The sequence below is a fragment of the Megalopta genalis genome, chromosome 10 (genome assembly GCF_051020955.1).
Source record: "Megalopta genalis isolate 19385.01 chromosome 10, iyMegGena1_principal, whole genome shotgun sequence".
Taxonomy (NCBI): Eukaryota; Metazoa; Arthropoda; class Insecta; order Hymenoptera; family Halictidae; genus Megalopta; species Megalopta genalis.
Window position 1 is genome coordinate 16,390,891 of NC_135022.1, and position 23,866 is coordinate 16,414,756.

A 23,866-nucleotide genomic window follows, 5' to 3' on the forward strand; every position below is an offset into this window, starting at 1 on the left:
TTCGAAGGCCGCTGCATCAATTTTGCGATTATCGTTTTCCAAAAGTACTTTTTACTCTTTTTTTAATTTTTTTCAGTATAGGAGATTATATATTTTTTTATTATATATATATATATATATATATATATATATATATATATATATATATATATATATATAATAATAATATATAAAAATAAATAATAAAAAATATATAAAAATATATAATAAAAATATATAAAATATATATATAATCTATAATGAAATATATATAATAAAAAAATATATAATCTCCTATACTGAAAGAAATTAAAAAAAGAGTAAAAAGTACTTTTGGAAAACGACAATCGCAAAATTGATGCAGCGGCCTTCGAAGCCGCTCATTCGCGATACCGTGATAATAATTCAACGTCTGCGATTATGAGATAATAGCGGTGACGGTGTCCGTGTTACCACCGTTGCAGGTTCCTGCCAGACCGGCCTCGGATACGGTCGATGTTCATCGAAGCGGTCTCGCAATCACCGGCCGATGTCGCCTTCGGATTAAGTCGGCCGGGTCGATTGATTTACACGCGCGTAAAACGATTTACGCCGGGGCGATCGCGAAAAACCGAGGCACGTAACGCGTCGCGGTGGCCGCGGAGAAGGTGGATCCGCGGTTTTTCACCCGTAGAAATCGCTCCCGGAGCCACGGGAAACAGGCAACACCGTATCCGTGCTCTCTCGGACACAACGTCGTCCAGTTTTTCGACGCGAGTGGCTAACGGCACCGCGGGCAAAAAGCTATCCGGGTTTAGATTCTAAACGGTGCCAGGCTCGTTCCCTACGACCGGCAACATATTTATCAATCAACGTCCAAGGAGGCGCAGCCTCGCGGCACTAAGAGCGACGCCGGCAAAAAGATCGCGATCGTTGAACGGGATTGTTCGTCCCTGTTGTCTATCGGCTAGATACAGCTTCCGCGAAGATCGGCGAAACGAGGAAACGCTTCGCTTTTAACGTCTGCGAATTACCTTAATTACGTATCGCGACCATTCACGCGACTCCATTTTACGGGACGAGATAATTACCGCTGCTATTTTCTCTAATTTTCCATCTACGCGCAACTTGTGTTATAGTTTCACGAGTCCGGTTGCTATGCAGCGCAACGACTGCACGTTCACTTGCACTTTCTTCCTCGCCAAGTTCTTAGCAAACTCGTAAACTTTTCCTTTTCCTATTTCGGCGATCTCGCAGCGGCTTTATTATCGCCCCTTTGTTGCAACCACTTCCCTCCCCTTCCGTTCCGCTGTTCAGCGCTCGTCGAACTTGGTTTAATTAAATAATTAGCCTCAGCGGTCGCGTCGAAGATCGACTTCGCCGTAGGGAAGCCTGGAACCTTGTCCGAGCATTCCTCGCGTCGGTGTTTCGCCATCCGAGGACAGCGCGACCGTTTTGGTCGCTGTAAAATTTTCAGGGTTTACGGTCGACGACCACGAAAATCTTGAAAACTTTCACGACGAGCCAATACTATTTATATCGGCGGTCACGTGAGCCGATAAGCTTATGGTTCTGGAAGGCCTCGGCGAGGTTTCGAGGAACGCAGGCAACGGTGCACGGTCCAGCGCGCCGATACTCTGGGACCGAACGGGAATATTCGGCCGCGGGTTCGAATGACTCATCGCCGCATTACGAGCTGACGCTAAACAATTGTGACATGCGCCGCTAACTGTTCAACGGTACCTCGGTAAATTAAATTCAATTAGAGCTCTCGCCCCTTCCTGGCCCTCCTCCTGTGTACCTTAGACGCCTCTTCTTCTAATAACGTCTAACCCTCGCTCAACGGAGCTCCGCGAGGACGTCTAGAAAATCCGCTGCGATATTTGCTCGCAGACGACACCATGTACCATTTCGTTCGGCTCGTTCTATTTATTCTTTGTTCGTGTCCGGACTCGTTAGAACGTGCAATTTCATTGCTGAAGATTCGACATTCTAATCACTTTATTTTGCCATGCTTGGTTATAGGAAATCCATGTTAACGGCATGACAGACGCGTGACTAAGCAATTTACCGAATATAGAGTAATGTCTCTCTAATTGACGCTCAGATTGTCCAGAGAAATGGACAATTTAGGAGGAGGAGATACGATTATTCGAGCCTTGCGGCTCGTTTTTATAATTGTTGAAAATCGGTAAATGAGGTAAATGAGGCATCGGACAACAAGATTTATTCATCCTTTCCGACTCCAGTAATGTCTCTCTAATTGACGCTCAGATTGTCCAGAAAAATGGACAATTTGGGAGGAGGAGATACGATTATTCGAGCCTTGCGGCTCGTTTTTATAATTGTTGAGAATCGGTAAATGAGGTAAATGAGGCATCGGACAACAAGATTTATTCATCCTTTCCGACTCCAGTAATGTCTCTCTAATTGACGCTCAGATTGTCCAGAGAAATGGACAATTTGGGAGGAGGAGATACAATTATTCGAGCCTTGCGGCTCGTTTTTATAATTGTTGAGAATCGGTAAATGAGGTAAATGAGGCATCGGACAACAAGATTTATTCATCCTTTCCGACTACAGTAATGTCTCTCTAATTGACGCTCAGATTGTCCAGAGAAATGGACAATTTAGGAGGAGGAGATACGATTATTCGAGCCTTGCGGCTCGTTTTTATAATTGTTGAAAATCGATAAATGAGGTAAATGAGGCATCGGACAACAAGATTTATTCATCCTTTCCGACTACAGTAATGTCTCTCTTATTGACGCTCAGATTGTCCAGAGAAATGGACAATTTAGGAGGAGGAGGTACGATTATTCGAGCCTTGCGGCTCGTTTTTATAATTGTTGAAAATCGGTAAATGAAGTAAATGAGGCATCGGACAACAAGATTTATTCATCCTTTCCGACTATAGTAATGTCTCTCTAATTGACGCTCAGATTGTCCAGAGAAATGGGCAATTTGGAAAGAGGAGATACAATTATTCGAGCCTTGCGGTTCGTTTTTATAGTCACGAGTTGTCGACAACTATATGAACGAGTTGCAGGCTCAAATAATCGTAACTCCTCCTCCCAAATTGTCCATTTTTCTGGCTCAAATAATCGTCACAATCTGAGCATCAGTTAGGGAGACATTATTGTAAATGTTAACAATATGCCGCCCGGTGGCACCACGCTGGTGCCTTGCAAAAACTATCTATTGTATGCAGGTGGTACCACTTTCGTGCCATTTAAAAAAACTGAAATAACATTTGAACTATATTTCTTGGGTGTTAAAAGGCAGCAAACTAACTATAGCATTGTGCTTATTTAACTAAGAATTAAGTACGAAAATCCTTGGATGACATATCAAGATTTTAGGAATTTATATTACCGCCATCTTCGAAATTTTTGTTTAAATCTAAAATTTCCAAGCTATTATGCCGGCGTCAAACAAAAGAATCATATCTAAGATCTGCGGACGGCATAGTGTTAATCATATTTTCTAAATCGAAAGAAAATCTAATTCTACCGTTATCTAAATCTGGGAATTAAAGTAAACAAAGACATGGAGGAAGCAAAAATTGTTTCGTCCGATTAGGAAAATAGTTAAGGACAAAGAATTGCTAATTGACAGAGCTGCGAAAGAAATCGTGGTGCAAGGGGTTGGAACGACTAAAGAAGATGAAAGGACAATTTCATTGGACATCAATTCGGTTTTCTAAATTATTTCATACTTGACGAAAAGGAATTTATTTTGATAAGGCCGGGCGGATAAAAGTAGAAGCGCGGCGCTGGTGATTAACACGTTCCTATGTAGAATTTTTAATTCGCTTCGAAGGAGATCTATCTCCATAAGGCTGGCAAGATAATAGAGCAACTCGATCGCGAAAGATTAATGGCAGCTTTTGTAAAAATAATCGATTTCAAGAAGTCCGAGCCGATAAAGGCGAGCTCGCGCCACGATGCCGCTAGACGCGTCAATCCTTGTTATCAGCCTGGCCTGGTATTCGCAGGTCGACTAATTATCGCGGGAACGCGAGAACGACGCGTTGAAATGGTCGCAGCTCGCATCGCGCCGCCCTTGAATCCGGGAAATATGCATGTGGGTGCAGATTCTGTTACGCCGCGGGACACGCAATCCATTGCGAGCTCGAGCGAAGAGCGAACCGTTCGTACAGGCATAGGAACGATGCTATTTCTATAGGTGTCTCCGGTTAGGCAACGATCGGAATCGCGCGACCGTCCGAGAGAAAAAAAAAAGGAATCGACGCGACGCGTCTCGGAAGGATGTTGCCGGAGACGTGGGTCTCTTCGCGATACGGGACCGAGAGGCTCTCTCGATCGTTTCACGCGGGGCAGACGGGACGGGACTCTCCGTGACACAGATAATCGAAGAGTAAACCGTCGATTCGATGGATACCCTCGGTCTCACCATTTCGGGCGAAAAGGTCGATACGCGCGTAAGGCCCCGTTCACCGCGCGGTTAGAGAGCTCTCCGCACGAAACGGCGGGGGCGTTGTGACAGGACCTTGTCGCGGCCCACACGCAGGGCTGTACCCGCGACTTCGAAAGAAACTCCTCGGTCCTGGTCCGATTCCCGCTAAACCGCAGATCCTTCTCTGGATCGGCTACGTCGCTTCCACCGTAGTCTGTCGTTTTCGAAAGGAGCAAATCCGCGATCGCGCGATCTCTTCTCCGCGGCGAGCTTGCTGCAAAACGCCGCTGCAACAGCTGCTAGCTGTGCGGAGCAAACGAAGCCAAAATATTTCAGGACGAATACGGCAGCTGTTCATTTCACTCCAAACACTTTTAACACGCCGTTCCTGCGTCAGGAACGGCTGCAGCTTCCTTTGGACGCTTTTAACCTCGTAACTTCGAATTATTCACTTCTTCGAAATAGAAACATTTTGTGTTGCGAAAGTCTCCGAATGAAAGTAATTATGATTAACGTCGAAGAAATGCTGATCAACGCAGTTGTGAAATTAATTGTAGCGCAAAGGGTTGACCCAACCCGAAAGATAGAAGTAGCAGACGAACCGGTGAAATCGTGCAACGTTAATTCAGTTTAGTGAAGAAGAAACTTGGAATCCGCGAATGGAGATTGCGATAGCTCCTTACCACACTCCAACAACTTCGGATTAGTAACGCGCGAGCAACAGGTGTGGGTAGACAACTTCTGTACCTCTCTCAGAGTCAAAAGTCCCGATGGATGCCGATGGTTCTCCATCGTGATCTTCTAAGGATTGGTTGCACAAAGTCTACGACAGCGTGACTTTGCCAGGCGGGTTCGTGCAATCGCCGGCCTCCTTGCGGCCGACGTTTTCGAAAAGGATTTCGCGCGCAACCGTTTCCGTCGAAGAAGATGCAATAAGCGGCGGCCTTGATTTCTCGTTCCTGCGTACGGGAAGATCGTTCGTGAAATCGATCGCGCTGGCTTTAGCCTACATAAGAGGAACCGCGATATGCCTGCCTCTCCCCTCTCACTCTCTCTTTCTCTTGCTCTCTTTTCTCCGGGACTCTCAATGCCGCGCGCACTTTTACCTCGGTCGTCCGTGGACAATTAACCCGGGCCGCGAGTATCCAAATTTTGCTCGCGAAACCGTTTCCAAGCAGAGAGCGTCGCGTCGCGTCTCGAAGCAGCTTCGGCCAGAACGGTCTTCGACTGTCGGATCCAGCCGCTGGCAGTCCGCAGGCTGTCACGATTGCCCGGTCGTCCGTGGTTCACAGTTTTCTCGCGGTTAGAAATTCATCGGGCAATTAGCGGCGAGCGGACCGCGAAGCGGAACTTAATTGCGCGCGTTTAGAACGCGGGGACCCGTTAAACGTTCAGCAGTCGACGCGTACTTGGAAACGAGTCTCCTCTGCTCGCGGGGACCGTAAGGCCGCGGATCGGGCCCCGCGAGTGCACCGTCCCTGACCGGCACAGGAAACAGGGTGCAGCCTTCTGTTCGGCCACCTGCTTGCTCGCTCATTGGCTCGTTCGCTCGCGAAGGGCTTCGAAGCGTTTCGGCACGGAGCTGTTCGATCACCTGGCTTCGGAGCGTGTTCGAAGCTACGCCTTCGATGCCGCCTAGCACAGGTGTTGCGCTCCTGCGTAACGAGCGTACGGCGATCTTCTGAACATCCTTTCAGAATTTCTGGGTCTCTAAATCCCGCGATGCGCGCGCAGAAGTGCATTTGAAGGGTTCCCGGTTCGATGCAACGTAAAATTGAGAGCTTTACCTTAATTTTGATCTAACTGAATTTGATTTATTTTTTTTTTAATAAGCGTCGTTCGCAGATAGATACAGAGAGAAAGTATCAAACGCTTGGCAATAATTAGTGTTTGTAGCGAATACTTCAGTATTCACGTTGATTCGCAGAGCATGTGAAATTTATTGACATGACTCTAAGCAACATTCTCAAGATTTCTGGGCTCGGAAAACGCGTTATGCTCTTAGAAGACATTCCTTTACCATTTACATAAGGATGGACGCATATTTCGCTGGTCTGGAGACAGATCTTGAAGACTGAGAGGACTCTTTGGAAGATACAGAAAACACATTTTGTTGCAATCTCGATGTGAAATGCAAAATTGGCGGAGTTGTGCTGGATCGAAGAAAAATCGATATTCCAAGAACCATCGTAAGCCGTACCCGGATCAGAATAAATCTGCTCACCCCAATTCAAAGAATTTAATGCAGTTAAAAATGGTCGCGAAAAGTGCTGCGAGGAAAAATAAACGGATGAGTATCCCGTTGTCCTTAGTTAAATTGTCCTAACATTTCTGATCATCCAAAAACTGAAGCTTGAAATTAATAAAATGATTCTTAAGCGAAATCAAATAAACGGAATTACGTTTGAAATTGTATGAAGTATAATACGGTATTCTCGCTTCTCTCTCTCTCTCTCTCTCTCTCTCTCTCTCGCATAAAAGGTGCAAGGCACGCGACGTTCCAAATATTTTCAAATATCCGGAACTCGGTAAGATAAGACAATTGAACTAAGGAGGGCAGTATCTTAAGGCGGATTTCCAAGGTCCTCGAGGGCACGCGACACGGCAGCCGTTCGGATCGGCGAGATCGATCAAGATATCAGCGTGTCATTGTCGTAATTCATATCGCGAACGAGAAACGCGAGCGAGTACGGGGCCACGGGCGATTGTTCGCCGTGGCGCAACAGTGAAAGCCCACTTAGGGGACGCTGCGGCGATTAACCGGCGATATATCGGTCGGGGGGAGCACACCTTTTGAAGCCGGGGCACGCCCGCTGAAACCCGGTCGAAAATTATCCGTCTGCGTCCGATTTACAACGAGAGCCGGGGCGCCCACGCGCGATAAATCGCGGTCCCGCTGTAAATTGTGCCATAGGTGCGCAACGATCGTCGATCGCCGATCCGGCGCGGCGGAGGACACGGCGCAATATTTCACCCCTCGCGGACCTTATTGCCCGAGCCGCGCGCCGGCCTTATTGTCTCGGCCCTAACGAGAGCCTCGCTCCGTTTAAATGGAATTATCCTGTCTCATTAAGCAGGCATCGACGTATTCCTCGCTCCAGGGGCCACGGGCCTCTCAGGGTCGCTTTTCTCGGAGCCCCGATGAACGAGCGGGACTCTCTCTCCACACCCGCGGCTCTCAGAAACGATTAGACGCGCACGGACGATTTTATCGCGCGTTTTCGCGACCGGGCGCGACGCTGCATCCTTTCGGGATCATCCGTCGTACGCGAGCTCCGCGATCCGCGTACTCTGCGTCGTGCGTTTTCAATTTTTCAGGTTTGTTTCATTTCCCGAGGATGCCGCTCGATGGTCAATTTAAATTCAGATTTAAATTTATTTGTAAACGCTGTTAGTTTACGTAGATTAATTGAACAAGTGCATAAGTAATAGTGCTCTTCGAATAGATCTGCGAAATACATAAAACACCGAATAGGTCAATTATTGGCAAAAGTGATAATGCGAGTAATTGAGAATTCATTCCGATACCTTCAGAATCCGATACATGTTCTGATGTTAGCACAATCTGCTGTCGATTTGGTCTTTTCAGTGTCTTTAACAGCTATCTTTATCCTCTTAGCTTCTTAATTGTGCAATGGATAGACTCGTCGATTGACGCAGAAAAGAACCAGGCTTTCGGCGTTGTTCTCCGCTTTATTTCGCGACGTGAATCATCCGGGTTCGTTCGCCCGGATCGAGTCAGCAGAAAGACATCTTGACGGGATTTCCGAGTAAGGACCGGCGATTTTTCTCGTTCGTTTTCCTCCTGGTTGATTTTTCTGAGAGCCGAGCGATGAGTCAAGGCGCAACCAGTTTCGCGGGTCGCTTCTTCCGCTCCGCGAGATTTCGAGGCTCCATTACGGGACAGCGTTTTGTGTTCGGGAACGCGGAATTTCGTGTATTATCGGGCCGAGATAAGATGGGAGGAGCCTCGAGAGCTGTTTAAGGCTCTCTAGGAGCATTCTGCCGACTCGATAGGCGACGTCGGCTCTCCTCCGGATAGGTATTAAACGTCGATCGAACTGGCTAACCGCTCTCCCGTTCTTCAGGAGTCGTTAAGAACTCGCCGAGGACTCGTTAGGATGGCTCTCGACAGCTGCGATGATGTTCCGCGATTTTTCCCAAGGCCCTCGGTCGAGATACGTGGGACGAGAAAACGGTGGAAAGCGTTCCTAACCAGCGCTCTCCGTAATAGAAAACGATATCCGATTAGAAGCGGCCGAACCGCCTCGTCCGAGATCACTGTAATTAGACAGCCTCCGCGTACGGGACACTGTATCAATTTCCAGCGCAGTTTCGGGATAATTTGCGGCTTCCGATCGCGCGAGCGATAATTACGCGATTACACCTTGTCGATAAGCGACCGAAGGAAACCGGTGATCCGGCGACACTTGCGAGAAAAAAGATCAGATGGACGAGCGACGAGTCTGCGACCACGCCTTGGACTCTTACTGGAGACTGGAAAGCTCCGATCTAGGCACGATTCGATCCTTTCATTATTATTATTATTCTTTATTAAGCTTTATAAAGCCTTTTCTATTTAATTTAATTTTTAATTTAATTCTATTTAATTTAATTTAATTTTTTAATTTAGTTCTATTTAATTTAATTTAATTCTATTTAGTTCACTTTAATTATTTAATCCCGTTGTACACAATTAATACAAAATATGTATCTATAAACAAATACAAAAAATATATGAAACATATCTGTAGATACTATAAGAACTTATAAACTAAGTGAACTTAAACATAAAATGATATAATGGATGCCCATATTGGTTGCAAGCTTGTGTGAATTATGTAGGTCGCAATAGTCTAACTCTATTGTCCATTTTTTGCAATATTAGAATGATCTAACTGGCCGCTTAGCTATTGTCGCAATTCTAGGCATTTTTAGTTATAGCTAAGTGATGCTTTTGATACTCTAGCGAGTTTCTGCTTCTATCAATATGAAATAGTACTGTTACACAGTGACTTAGATTGCACTCTCAGCTTAAAGAGTCCTAATATGGTCGAGCAATCAGTTATGCTGTTCATGGTATTGAATATAAAGAGTAAATCCGCAAACACTCTTCTTTGAGTGTAGTCCTTAGTAAGCTAAGAATAGGATCGTAATTCTGTTTGAGAAGAGACACGGGTTCAATTACTTTGAAGGATACATATCTCAGAAGTTTATGCTCTACTGTTTCTAGCATATCAAAGTAGCATTGCTTAGGCGGGTTCCATATTTGAGGGCCATATTCAAGGTGAGAAGGAACCATTGCCGAGAACAAAACTTAGAAAGAGTATCGCCTGCTGAGAGTTTCACTTGGCTGAAATTTTCAGTAAAAAAACGTGCACTTCTCTTGAATTTTAACGAAAGAATGATCCTAACTGCTCGTTCTACGTAGACCCATGAAAAGTTTGCTGAAGAACTGCGGAATCTTTTTTAGTTTCTGTTTTTGGATCGCAGTGCCCTGTCCGACACACTGATCGGAGAAAGGATCCAGATCGACGTGCTGATTGGAAAAAGTGTCTAGATTGACACACAATCCATAAGAACTGTAAGAAGCGTCTCCATCGACGCTGTGTCTAACTGCAAGTGCCCCGATTGACACATCGACTGTGAAAAGTGTATAGATCGACACCGTAACCAACTGCAGGTGTTCTAATTAACACAGCAAGTCTTGCCGAGCGAATAGACGACGAGTGCTAATGACCAACGAGGCAGACTAATGAGCGACGAACGCTAACTGAGATTTCGCCGAAGAAATTTCCCCTCTCCTTCCGGTATCCTTAAAATCAAAGAATTTTGGCACACAGTTCGGAAAAACTGTTATTATTATTATTATCATTTATTAATTAAACGGTCTAAATAACCCTTAGACAAGAGAATACGACTTAGTTAGAGATAGCACAGCGTAAATTGCGTCGGAAGATTTGAGAATCGCAGAAAAAATTGTATGTTGTTACCACAAGAGCTTACAGTTCTGATAATTCTGTTAATACAATTACATCGACCATAAAGGGTGCGGTGGGTTTCATCTCTCAGGAGATGACGGTGTCGAAGGGAGCGGTGTCTAAGCTTATTTAGAATCTCGGGGACGGTTGTTAGTCCGTTCGTAACTTTATGAGCAAAAATAAGATCGAACGTAGTACATCGGCGTTCAAGAGATAGATGTTAAATTGCGATGGTTCTAAAAGGGACGAAGAGGAGGATTTTCCGGCATCGTTTGTGCGGGAGTCCCAGAATCCCGGTGAACTCGAGCCTGGGCCCGAGAGCTCACGTGGCGGTGTCGCGGTTGATATCGGGAGGAGGCCGCGGAGGAGCCGGATTAACGGGAGAATCGAGTGGTCCGCCTCACCTCGAGGAGGACCGACCGGAGACCGCAGGAGACAGAGGACAGCGAGGAAGAAGGAGGCGGCTGTGCTCGAAGAAGAGGACGAGAGGATGAGAGGACGCGAGGACGAAAGGGGGGCACCGGAGGAGGTAGGAGGAGAAAGGGGGAGGTGGAAGGCGGGGGACGGGCGCACGGACGGCTTGGTGGAAGAAGGAATCGAGGAAGGGAGCCGGGCGAGCCGAGTGCCGAGGGGAGAGGGAGAGGAGGAACACGCTCTCCTCCGGTGCACACTCTCGTGGTGACTCCGACCGGCAAAGTGCTCGCGTTCGTGAAAGTCCACAGACGACTTTCAGGGTCGTCTGCTCCGCTCGTTCCGCCGAAGAGAGCCGGCTTGGCTTCGTTTCGCGAAAAAGGAGCCAGAGACCGAAAGAGATCCTCGTACGTCGCGAATCCGCGCCGAGAATCCACACATCCTGCGCCGCGATCCCAGTCTCGATCGTCGTCGGATCGATGAGACCGAGCCGAGCCGAGCTCCTCGCCCGTCGTCGTCTCGAAACGCGCGACCAGTTCCACGACCGATCGATGTCGCTCGCGAGGACTCGACGATAGATTCCTGGATCCGGACGATCCCCGCGCCGTGGACATGTGGTGATCGAGAACCGTGCGGACTTCTGTGATCGAGATCACCGCCTCGCCTCGCATTGCCTCGCCTCGCTTCGCGTCGCCCGGAGAACCGTCACGGAGCCTTGAACAGTTTCCAGCGTGACGGCGGACAGTTACAGAGAGCCGGAGAGAACCAGCACCGCGGAGAACCAGCGGCAATGTCGTCCAGGCTTCGCGGATCCTCGGCGATCAAGGAGGGCGCCGACGTGGCGGCGTACCCCACCCGGAGGGACCACTTCCGCGAGGATCAGGGCCTGAAATCGTACAAGAACGGGACGAATCGATACCACTTCGGCATGACCAGGCAGAACGAAGAGACGAAAAATGGCCGCGACCATAGAGACCGACTGGCCGACGACCCGGACCAGCTTTATAAAAAGAGCAGGGAGCACTTCGGCGCCTGGGACATCAAGGACGTCGTCCAGGACGACAGGCTCGGCTCCAAGAAGCAGCCGGATCGGTTCGAGGAGTCGCGGCTGACGAACGGGCGATCCAGGAACGATTTCGCCAAGCACGAGCACCGTGACGATCGAGGTAGGACCGGGTCCGTCGATCGCGATCAGTCTCACAGGTCCAGAAGAAAGGACACTTGGGAGGGGTCCGACGCGAAGTCGTCCTCGAGAACGCAACGGAAAAACGATCCCCAGGCGATCGACGAGAGGGATCTGCTTCTGAGGGAGATCGAGAGCCTGGCCGTGGACGGGCGATCGCCCGATCGTCGGATCAGAGCGATGATCGAGCGGTTCAAGTCCCGGGAAGAAGAGAAGATGAAGTCGAAGAGGGACCGAGACTCTCTCAGCCCTGAAAACGAAGAGTACAGGTCGAAGAGCGCGAGTCGAGGCGACAACCGAGCGGATCGCGAGGATTGCGACAGAGAGTTTGGGAACCAGAAGGAGGACAGGCGGGAGGATCGACGTACAGCGAGATCTAGGATCCGGGACGGCGACAGAAACGAGCTCGAAGAGAGCAGAAATCGGTCCGTCGATCGGAGGCTCGACAAATCGAACGAGTCGATTGGAGAGAAGACCGAGGATTCGCGGAGAAACGATAGTTTTCGGCAGAAGTGTGACGTGCACGGTTTAGATAAGAGTCGTAGACGATCCAGAGAGCTGGAGGACGATCCGTCCCGCAGAAAGGACAGCCCCAAAAGAAGGAGCTACGCTTACGAGGGAAACCCTGAAGACTTCGACGTTCGGATACAAAGATACGAGCGAGCGCTTCTGGAGCCTAGGAGGGACCTAGACTCGTCCAGAAGAGCTTCCGCGAAAGACGCCGCCGGCGATCTAGGCAGAAAAGAGTCGTTCAAAGAGCACGACCGTCAGGTGACGAGGAAAAGTTCCTTCAAGACCGGGGACGCGAAGAAAAGTCGAGAGTCGAGCCTCGGCAGGAAGCCGTCCTTAAAAGGTCAGGAGGCCGACGTTCATCGGAAGAACTCGTTCAAGGACACCGAGAAGAGCTTCCGGAAGGATCAGGAACACGTGTCCCGAAGAGGCTCGTTCAAGGAGCAAGGGTTCGACGCCGCACGGAAGAACTCGTTCAAGGAGCAAAGCTCGGATTACGGGAGGATCTCGGCGAGGACCTGCGGCAACGAGGAGGAGAGAAAAGCCGCGAAAGGACACGGCGTGAGCAGGATAACGTTCAAGGAGCAGGACGAGGGGCCGCCGAGGATTCACTCGTACAAGGAGCAGGAGGCGGAAGCGGGCAAGATCAGTTTCAAGCATCGTTCCAGTGACGTAGGTCGCAAGAACTCCTTCAAAGAGAAGACCGTGGAGTTCGCGGGGATCTCGTACAAAGATCACGACGAGGACGTGGGTCCGGGCCAAAGGAACGTCTACAAGAACGAAAGCGGCGAGCCTGGCAAGGTGTGCTTCCGCAGCTTGGACGACTCCAGACGGAGGACATCTCCGAACGGCCGTTACGTCGAGTTCGGGCCAGCTTCCTATCAAACCGAAGGTGAGATTCCGAGCGAGGAGGTCCTGGATCAGGAAAGAAGGAGTTCCTCGAAGGATCGCGACGCCTCGACGAAGAGGAGAGTTTCCCTCAGGAGCAAGAGCCACGACTCCTTCGACAGGAAGTCGGACAGACACTCCAGACCCCTGAGTCCGCCTAGGAGAGACGAGTCGCGGGAGAACTGCAAGGACCGCGAGGACTTCGACGCGAACTCCTGGCACGAGAGCAACAGGGTGTTCGCTGCCGCGTACCTCCGCGAGAACAGCAGGTACCGGTCGAATCCCGAAGGACATTCGGAGATCGAGCGAGATCCGTCCCCGGAAATGGGGTCCCTTCTCGAGATCAGGGAGAGGAGACCGAACGAGCACGAGGAGAAGCAGCGCAAAGAGCACGCGAACGTTTACGGTGTGGGAGACGCGGATCAGCCAAAGGATCTAGACGGCAGATACCCGTCTCACCGCGAGAGGAACGGTGCCACGATCATCAGGATCCGCTCTAGTCCTGAGAGCACCGTCGAGAGGAGACGTCGCCGGCGACCGGCGCAGGAGCTGCACGTGGGCAGGCGGAGGCGTTACGAGGACGAAGAGGACAGCGGGGACGAGGCCGAGGAGGAGGACGACGAGGACCGTCGTCGACAGAGGCCCAGGGAGCCCGGTTTCCCGTCGGGACGAGGCGTTATGACACCGTCCCGAAGAATCTGGAACTATCGCGAAGGGGTATGGCATTTTCATGAGTCAATCGCGTTCGATCAGTCGTTTATGGTTCAGAAGCGAGAAGCGATATTCATTAATCGATGGAGGAGATGAGAGGGAGAGGGATGGAGGGAGAGGGATTTTATCGTTGTTCGATTCCGGATTTTCTTTCTCTCTGATTTTCACCGCCGACCACATGCTGCTACTTGGTGCTTGCTGCCCTGGTGCTACCGCTGCCACTCGATGGAACAAGCTTACGTGCGCGGAGTGTGTTGGTGGATCTCTGTGAACGGTTTTTCTCATGGGGTTACATATGTTTCGCTGGTTCTCTGTGCGAAAAGGGACACGCGTTTCGTAGAGTGGCCTTCCGAGAGTGTCCCCTCGAAATATCGTACTACAAGTGATACTAGAAATGTCTTTGATCGTTCGCAGAGGCGCGGAGTAAATATTTGATGAGAAATCGTCTGCTCGTTCGAGCAAAGATCCTTGCCGTCGTCGATCCGACGAACATCGATGGCTTTGAAACCGAAGATCCGTGCATAAATGAATTCAACGCAGTAACTAGCACATACTAGGTCAACGGTACCGCGAAAATCTCTGTAAAATTGTTAGCAAATCGAATTGCCAGTCTTCGAGACATTTCTAGTACCGACGTGAAAAAGTACCGTTTCGAGATAAACGGGGACAGCTTGGAACCGCTGCGTATATCCAGGCTATTTCGTCGTCGTTTATGCGAATTTTTGAACGAGACTTTTGAGGGAACGCTCTCCAGGCATGCGACTACGAAACAAAAGTATACAGTCCGAACGCAAACATATGCAATCCTTTGGACACGTCGATCGGATCGCGAGACGGTTGCCGCGTTTTTGTACAGCGATTCCGTTTTCTCGACAGCCATAAGCACGGCGGTGGTGCCTAACGCCGTCGGTTTCCGCGAGTTGCATCACGCGGCTCGCATCCGCGCGATACTCGCCTGTCCGGCCACGATGAAACCGACCGAACATGTATGAAACAAGTGAAAGTAATCATGAACGTAATTACTCGTTTATCTCTGTAGGATTATCAGCCAAACGAGCGCATATATGAGCGAGCCAATGTAGAAAGTTTTGATTAAATTCATAGTAGACGAGTGAAATTTTTTTCATTCCAATCCAACCCCATGCGACTGGTTGCGCGCGTCGCGAGTTCTGACTCCGTGTTTTCTGTTTCCGCTCGCGGGCCGCGCGCGTTCTACAAGTTCCGATTGATAGCTCGCCGAAATAATCGTCGAGAGCCGGCTAGATCGAACGGGGTGAAAGTGAACCGTCCGGTAGCCCGGTTGTCAACGGTCTCGCTAATCCTTTAATCGACACGGTCGGTACCTGGCCGTCGAACCTCTTTTTCTAGCCGACAGCGAACGTTGACTTTCTCGCGCGCGTTCCCCTGCCGTTTGCAATCTTGCGCCTCTCGATCGCCGTCTCTATTGGCAATTAATACTCCGATGTAATTACAGCCGATTCGTTCTGTCGAGGGAAATGTCCTTTGCAAGAAACGATCGATGATCTGTGATTGATTCAGCTCGATTCGGGATACACTCTGATCCAGAATGCGATACCGTAGGCTGACTTTCTGTCGGAGAACTACAACCTTTTTTTTTTAGTATGGGACTTCTGTCTACGCATCTTAGTCACGTTCCAAGAAGGTTTCTATATTTTTGTTGGAGAACGGATCGAAATCGCGCTTACTGTAATCGATCGAACACATCTATGAAAAAGAATGCTTAAATGGTCGAGCAACCGTAGTCCGTTCGTCGGGAACAAGAAAGGAAAGTTTCTTATTCGGTAGAATCGTTGTATCGGTCGCTATAATACAGCAATATACACCACGCAATTAACAAAGAATGTGACCATATATTCTAAGCAACTCTGTCGTTTCCAATCATTTACGGCTTCTCAAATTCGCACACGAGATTATCTGCGCTCGGTTATTATTATTCTATCAAGTGCATCAAAGCTAAACACCGAGTTTCAATTCAATCGTCCATGCGTCATCGTCGTGGCAATTAATTCCAACAACAAAGGGCCCTGTCACGCTCAAGAAATTCATTCTCCAATGGCCGCACGTTCATCGATCTTGGGAGTCTGAGAACGCCATTTTGGAAACACGTCCTCGCTAGTGTACATTTCAAGAAAACGGAGAAAGGAGACGCGATCTTTTTTTTGTCAAGCCGTTAGACTAGGGTAGCCCGCGACGCAAGTTTTCAATGTCCTTACGTAATTCCACGGTCTATTGGGCAACGCGTCATGGAAATGTCAGCGAACCGCCCACAAACGGAATGGTCGCGCCGCGTGTAGGACACGCACGCAGCCCGCGGATCACATCTCTCCTCGCGGCGGAAAAAAGTCCGCAGCCTTTGTCCGGGAGCGGGATGGTCGACGGTCTACCGTTGCAATCGATGACGCGAGCGCCGATGGGACCGTCACCGTCGATGTTTCGACCGTGACTCCGCGGGACTCTAGTTGAATCGACGATCAGGGAATCGGGAACTCGATTTCGACGGCTTAGCCGCGTTGGCCGCGGAGAAGTGACGCAACCGTTTGCCTCCGTTCGCATGCGTGCGGCCGCGTCACGCGTATTCTCGTCCCGGGAACGAGGAGAACAACAAATCCCGGCGATTTCGATCGAAATTAAAATGTGAACGGATCGAGAAATTGCGATGAATGCTTGACGGGAACGGTCTCGCGCTTTGCAACCGCGAGAAGCTCTGTTTCTCTATAATTCTATGGCACATTCGAAATCTCGGAGTCTCGAAAGTCATCGTAACTGAAAAAGTTTCGAGTTCTCGAGACCGCGTTGTTTTGACTCGAAACTCTCGAAATCCAGATAGATGATAATTTGCTTAAACGAGTAACGAGAATATGGTGACGATCTGAATTTATTTTTAACTAATAACAATCCAATTGAGCTTGTGTTTAAACTTTAAACACATTTGAATTGGTACGATTTCATTAATCCATCACAATCGCTTATATAAAAAAAATTAAATTATGACTACATTTAATTTTCATCGTAACTATATTGAATAAATAATTCTGGAAAAAATTTGACAAGATATTGCATCCTGACAAAACATATAGGTGCTTAGAAAAAAAAGGAAAAGCATAAGCATTCTGGGTTTTTGAAAGTTTCGAGTTTTTAGAGTTTCGCGGCCTTATAAAATCAGATTTCGGCCTATCTCTAGTTATAATACTTCTTTTATTTTGGTTCTCCGTTTTTCCATATTTTGCTTTTTTAGTTGCGAGAAGCACAGCTTTGATTCTACCTTTCGACGAAATATTTCGTCATACCCGGTTAACAGGTTAAATATTAATAAATGTGGGGCAAGCGGTCAGTTGCCTTTAAATGTCTATCTCGGTGTCGGGGATATCGTCCGGAAAAAGTGGAGAAACGGTTCAGCTTGCGGACCGAGGCCGGTACAGTTCCCTCTTGGTAGCATCGTTTTAATCTCCGGGATCGTTCAAAGGCGCGACCCGTCCGAAACCGACGAGACAAATGAATAATTCACACGGAATGATACGCGAGGAGGTGTCCCGGTGATCTCCAGCTGGCCGTGCCGGAGAAAAACGGGGGTACCCGGTCCTTTCACTCGTGAGTCAGGACGAAAAATATGTTAATTAGACGGAGGGGACCAAGAGCGGCGCTCGCCTCGGAGATCATTATTCAGGATTACTATATATAGACAGCTAGAGACACGTCGGCTCACATATTTTCCATCGCGTGTGCCTCTCGTCTACTCGATATTTGGCGATGCGGCTGCCGCCGAGCAGCCACACGTGGGCGGACCGACCATATATGCCGGCCGGAAGGTTCTTGAACGCATCCAACGCGCTTCGGCCGTTTCCATCAGAGCCGCTTCCCTTTATCTCTCGATAAATGCTTCGCTAAAATCCTCGAAAACTACTCGACGATCGATCTCTCGACGTCATCGTTACGATCTGCTTCCCATCGCGGAGCACGGCTTTCGAAAACGGCATCAACGCGTCGAAAAACGGTCGCGATCGTCGAACGTCGCGAGACGCTCCCGGCAACCGAACAATTAAAAACTTTTCCTAATTACCGGACTCGGGCTTCGACCTTGTCCCGCTTCGCACGTAATTACGAACGCCGCCAGAGGATGATTCAATTTTACTCCGCACCGCCCTCCTCGCGCACTCTCTCTCCCTCCGACTCTGGTTTAAGCTACCAGACCGTGAAGCTTGAATTCTCATTTTTATAAATCGTTGTGGAACGGGATTATCGAGGGAATCTGGTCGGCAGCAAGAGTGGAAGCAAACGTAATGCTATCTTGGAGCCACGAAATAAAAATTGTTCGCATCGATTGCCAGAAATAGAAACTAAATACAGTAATGTCTCCCTAATTGACGCTCAGATTTTCCAGAAAAATGAACGATTTTGGAAAAGGAGATACGATTGTTCGAGCCTTGTGGCTCGTTTTTTATGGTTATCGATTGTCAACAACTATAAAAACGAGTTGCAACGCTCGAATAATCGTATCTCCTCTTCCCAAATTGTCCATTTTTGCTCACAATCTGAGCGTCAATTAGGGAGACATTACTGTATTCCTCGAGTTCGATTCTTCTGCAACGATTCGATAGGAACAATTTCAAAATACAGTAATGTCTCCCTAATTGACGCTCAGATTTTCCACAAGAATGGACGATTTTGGAAAAGGAGCTACGATTGTTCGAGCCTTGTGGCTCGTTTTTTATGGTTATCGATTGTCAACAACTATAAAAACGAGTTGCAACGCTCGAATAATCGTATCTCCTCTTCCCAAATTGTCCATTCTTGTGCACAATCTGAGCGTCAATTAGGGAGACATTACTGTATTCCTCGAGTTCGATTCTTCTGCGACGATTCGATAGGAACAATTTCAAAATACAGTAATGTCTCCCTAATTGACGTTCAGATTTTCCACAAGAATGGACGATTTTGGAAAAGGAGCTACGATTGTTCGAGCCTTGTGGCTCGTTTTTTATGGTTATCGATTGTCAACAACTATAAAAACGAGTTGCAACGCTCGAATAATCGTATCTCCTCTTCCCAAATTGTCCATTCTTGTGCACAATCTGAGCGTCAATTAGGGAGACATTACTGTATTCCTCGAGTTCGATTCTTCTGCGACGATTCGATAGGAACAATTTCAAAATACAGTAATGTCTCCCTAATTGACGTTCAGATTTTCCACAAGAATGGACGATTTTGGAAAAGGAGCTACGATTGTTCGAGCCTTGTGGCTCGTTTTTTATGGTTATCGATTGTCAACAACTATAAAAACGAGTTGCAACGCTCGAATAATCGTATCTCCTCTTCCCAAATTGTCCATTCTTGTGCACAATCTGAGCGTCAGTAAGGGAGACATTGCTGTAGCAAGTTCTCATCCTCTCTTCTAACATCTAATAGATTCAATATAATTAGACCGCGGATTTTATGCATTTGAAATGAACACGTGAAACGTAGAATAGTGAACAAATTTAGAGCTATTAAACATGATATGCCAATTACAACTCGTTAAAATTATTTAAGAAACAAGATCGCACGCGGCTCCTGCGTCTTGCAATTGACGATGACAATTTTAAATTTGCATAAAGTTCCGCAGCCTAAATGCAATACGATACGCTGACGTATTCAAGCTCTTTTAATCTTTCTACCATTATAAATTGCAACTGCTTCATTTCGTCATAACTGATTAAAATCTGAACGCTGTCAATGCATCTGTAGCGCTCTGCTGGAGGCACTTTGATAATGGTCCGAACACCTGTTGAAGTTGATATATTGCAACCATCGGCGAAGTATTGTACATCCAGTTCTTTGTTTCCATTCGCTGGCTTCTATTCGCCTGTCTTTCGAAAGAAGAGAACTGGCTCGATAATGTTCCTAACGCTGTTCACCCCAGTACTATTACCAGTGATCTATTGCGATCATCGTCAGAGTAGATCCAGTTTTTGTTTCCATTTGTTGCCTTTTACAGTCTGCCTCTCGAAAGAAGAGAAGCGGCGAAGAACCGCAACGACAAGAGAAAGGTGTATACCTATTAGAATCGTTAAAAGTTTCCCTCCAGTCCTCTCCCCCGGACCGTAGAAGTCGGCAAGCGTGTCTCTGCGGAGGGATCCCGGGGATCCTTCATCGACTGACATTTGTGATGATCCAGACCTTTCACCGTGTCGTAATTATCATGACCTAATCGCAGAGGTCGCGATCATTTTTAACAAAGATTGCGCAGCATGGTTTGCCGCGGGGCGGTTCAGGCCGACGAGTCTAAAACGCGGTTTTCTTCGTTTCGCAGGGTGTCCTGATCACGGACGTCGAGGAGGGCCAGCCGTGTTTGCAGTGCGGGGAGACGTGTTCAGGATTCTCGCCGCACACGTGGAGGTAAGCTTTATTATCGCGGGCAGGACGCGCGCTGGTTACCGGCAAAACAGAGGATAAAAGTTCTGCTCCTGCTCTCGGGCCGGATGGTCCACTATGCAAAGATGATAAGGCGCCAGCGTTCCGGACGCCGCGCGTTATCTGCTCCGTGGATCGTCGATCGGATCGAGCCGGTTCGACGAGTCGGGGACCGATGCCCGATAAGTTCACTTAACAACGGGCCTGTCGTGTTAAAATACAATGTACAAACGCGCGGAGATCTCGAATTGGGATCGCCCGATGGCGGGCCGGTCTGCCTCCCGTTTGGCCACGCGACTGTATATCAAAATTTCGCGCTCTCGATCCTCGATCGAACTTTTTAAGATTTCTGGGGGCGTTGTCTACAAATTTGATTAGGAAAGAAACTTGGAAAAATCAGGAAGAAACGGTAGAACGCGACTGGCCAGTCAGCTGCTTTCGACGTGTATACTCGTCTTAACAGAAAAAATTGCCGTTTCTTCATGACGAGTATACTCGCGAAGAAGCGCTAACTGGTTTAGAAGAATATATGCTTCGATATTCTTTATTACATTATACATTTTATAAAGGTGGCGTATTTAAAGAAAATGCGAGGAAAGTCAAACGTATACACGCAATATAATTACAGTAATTCGCAAACACTTTTCAAAGAGATTGCAACAGCTAACCGGTGTAAAGAGGAAAGATGGCCTGTTCTGGTAATACTGCGAGCTAATTCGCAGGCCGCGCACTTCCATTAGATTAAAATGTTCCATCTTGAAAGTGGCGGCGGCGCTGACACATTTCGGCGTCTGCCGGCGTTCCCACGTTTGTTGACGCCTGTCGGGATCGAGCGGATTGATCGATGAATCCTGTCGCTGCTCAATTAACCGCGCAGCGTACCGCCGGTGTCCCTCTAATCAAGATATCGGGTTTCCTCCATAATTATCCGCGTCCATTAGCCGCGGCGACGCGGAGTTTTCAGGCGTTCGATTAACCGTGCAACAAAAGTTCTGTCCCCGGAAGAAAACTCTTTTGGTTTTCGATCATGTGCGCGCGCGCGCGTCGATGCCGAGAGACACCGACACCGACGTTTACCCGTGAAAACATGACGAGGCTTCATGCCCCGCGAGTCCGCCTCGAAGATCGAGGTCGCGAGACAAAGAAAGCGAGAGGCGAGGAATCAATGGTCGATCGGCGAGACCGTATCGTTCCTCGGATCGTGCCTGGAACTGTTAACCGAGAGAGGCTGCTGCACGGCGCGTCCATTATCCGAAGCGTAACTGAGCAGCGGTGAAATTACCGGCCGGTAATTACCCTCCGTGACTTACGGGCCAGCAATGCGGTAATAACGAATTAATTGGCCTCGAGTGGGGAACCGGGTCGGGGGAACAAAGGGGGGCGAGACCGGGAAGGACCGCGGGGGAGGGACCAGTCTCGCTCCTTCCAGCGCGGCGTCGCGTCGCGAAGCCCCGAGGAGAAAGGTGGGACAACGTGCACCGCCCGGTGCATTTATAGCATCGACCAGATGGATGAACAGTTATGCCACCTAAAGCCATTCGAACCCGAACGAGACCAAAACGACCGAATGCTACCTGAGGCTCTCTCGCTCTCAAACGTTACGTCTATGACGGGGCACGCGTGTCTGTAACCGGACTTTCAAATTCAATTTTGTACCGCGTTTATCGGGGACCATCGAGTTCTGCGGAATTCGCGGGAACTTGCAATGATTCTGTACAGAAAATTTTCGATTTCTGACGACTTGCGTCGGCACTTCGGTTGTTATCGCTTTTTAACCCATTTGCATTCGCGAGTAATGATTGTCGACTATCTACTAATTGTCGACTAATCGCGGAATAGTGAGCATTATGTGCACTTGTCCACGACTTTCTTGTGATACGGGCTGAGTAGCATAATATCTATACGATAGTTAAATGATCTAGTAACTGATCTTAGAGATGGTTAACTAACTAATTGACGATGGTTGACAATCGTCACGCACGGATTATCCCGTTTGTAGATCCAAATGGGTTAAGAACGAGTTGTTCAATAAACGTAGACTCGTATGCATCGTTCGTTTCACACAGAATTTTCGTTAACATCACGCAGTGTTTACTTGCAGGCAACTGTGACGCGTTGTGTATCTAAACGATCCAAAGAATAGTCCATAATCGAACGTCCAGACTCTTGACACTCTAATCCGTAACACTATAGTAATGTCTCCCTAACTGACGCTGAGATTGTGCACAAAAGTGGACAATTTGGGAAGAGAAGATACGATTGTTCGTATACTCGTATACTCGTTTTTTATGGTTATCGATTGTCAACAACTATAAAAACGAGCTGCAAAGCTCGAATAATCGTATCTCCTCTTCCCAAATTGTCCATTTCTGTGGACAATCTGAGCGTCAATTAGAGAGACATTACTGTATTCCTCGAGTTCGATTCTTCTGCAACGATTCGATAGGAACAATTTCAAAATACAGTAATGTCTCCCTTACTGACGTCCAGATTGTCCATAAAAATGGACAATTTGGGAAGAGGAGACACGATTATCCGAGCCTTGCGGCTCGTTTTTATAATTGTTGACAATTTATAACTATAAAAACGAGCTGCAAAGCTCGAACAATCGTATCTCCTCTTCCCAAATTGTCCATTTCTGTGGGCAATCTGAGCGTCAATTAGAGAGACATTACTGTATTCACCAGACCCAGACGTCTTCACCTCTTTTCAGAGCAACGAATTCTCTCTTTAAAATCATTATATGAAACACCTGCTTTTGACGTTCCATAAAACAAGAACATCAAAATATTTCTAAACGCACATTCGGCACGATGAAATCTGACCTATCGTGTATAAGTACACGTGGGCGTATAAGTCCCTATCGTGGACTTGCCAGCTATGTACATGTAAAAGGTAGACAACGTCGTAAACCAAACAACAGGTTCTACGTTTCTGATAAGAACATCAGCTCAACTTCATTTGGGAAATTCTGCGGTTGCGTTGATGCAACGTAACATTTACGAACTTTGCTATTCAAGATTGATCCTGTGACATTCACGGAAACTTGTATTCGACGGGTCCATCGTTCGCGTTCGTATTACGCTGGCTACGAACTCCTATCGCTTTTCTCCTCTTTAACATTAAACCTACCTCACCGGTCTAAATGACCGGTTTCATATCTTTTCTTCTAAGATTGTTGATAGTCTAAGAACCAGTTTACAAGAAACGATGGAACGAATTCTTGAATTCGGTCGGACATTACAACAAAACTGGCACTACGTCTAACTAAATTCACTATTAATCCTTGAATGCATGATTTTTTGTTTTGAATTTTAAAAAATCGTTTTTTATAGGAACGTAGTCATAGGTTATGTAAAAAATAAATTAAAAAATCTAGGTAATAATATTGAGTATT

General features: G+C 47.8%; 1 protein-coding gene across 3 annotated transcripts in view; it reads left to right on the top strand.

Annotated features, from left to right (window-relative positions):
* The window catches only part of Lmpt (four and a half LIM domains protein limpet), a 124,916-nt gene that overhangs the window by 23,338 nt on the left and 77,712 nt on the right, over positions 1–23,866 (top strand). For 2 of the 3 annotated variants that reach the window (XM_076524852.1, XM_076524853.1), the window contains exon 3: positions 20,369–20,454. In XM_076524852.1, coding sequence (XP_076380967.1) covers positions 20,369–20,454 — 86 coding nt within the window. Of the gene's footprint in view, positions 1–11,544; positions 14,068–20,368; positions 20,455–23,866 lie in introns of those variants that run through there. The other variant, XM_076524848.1, reaches the window with a different exon arrangement.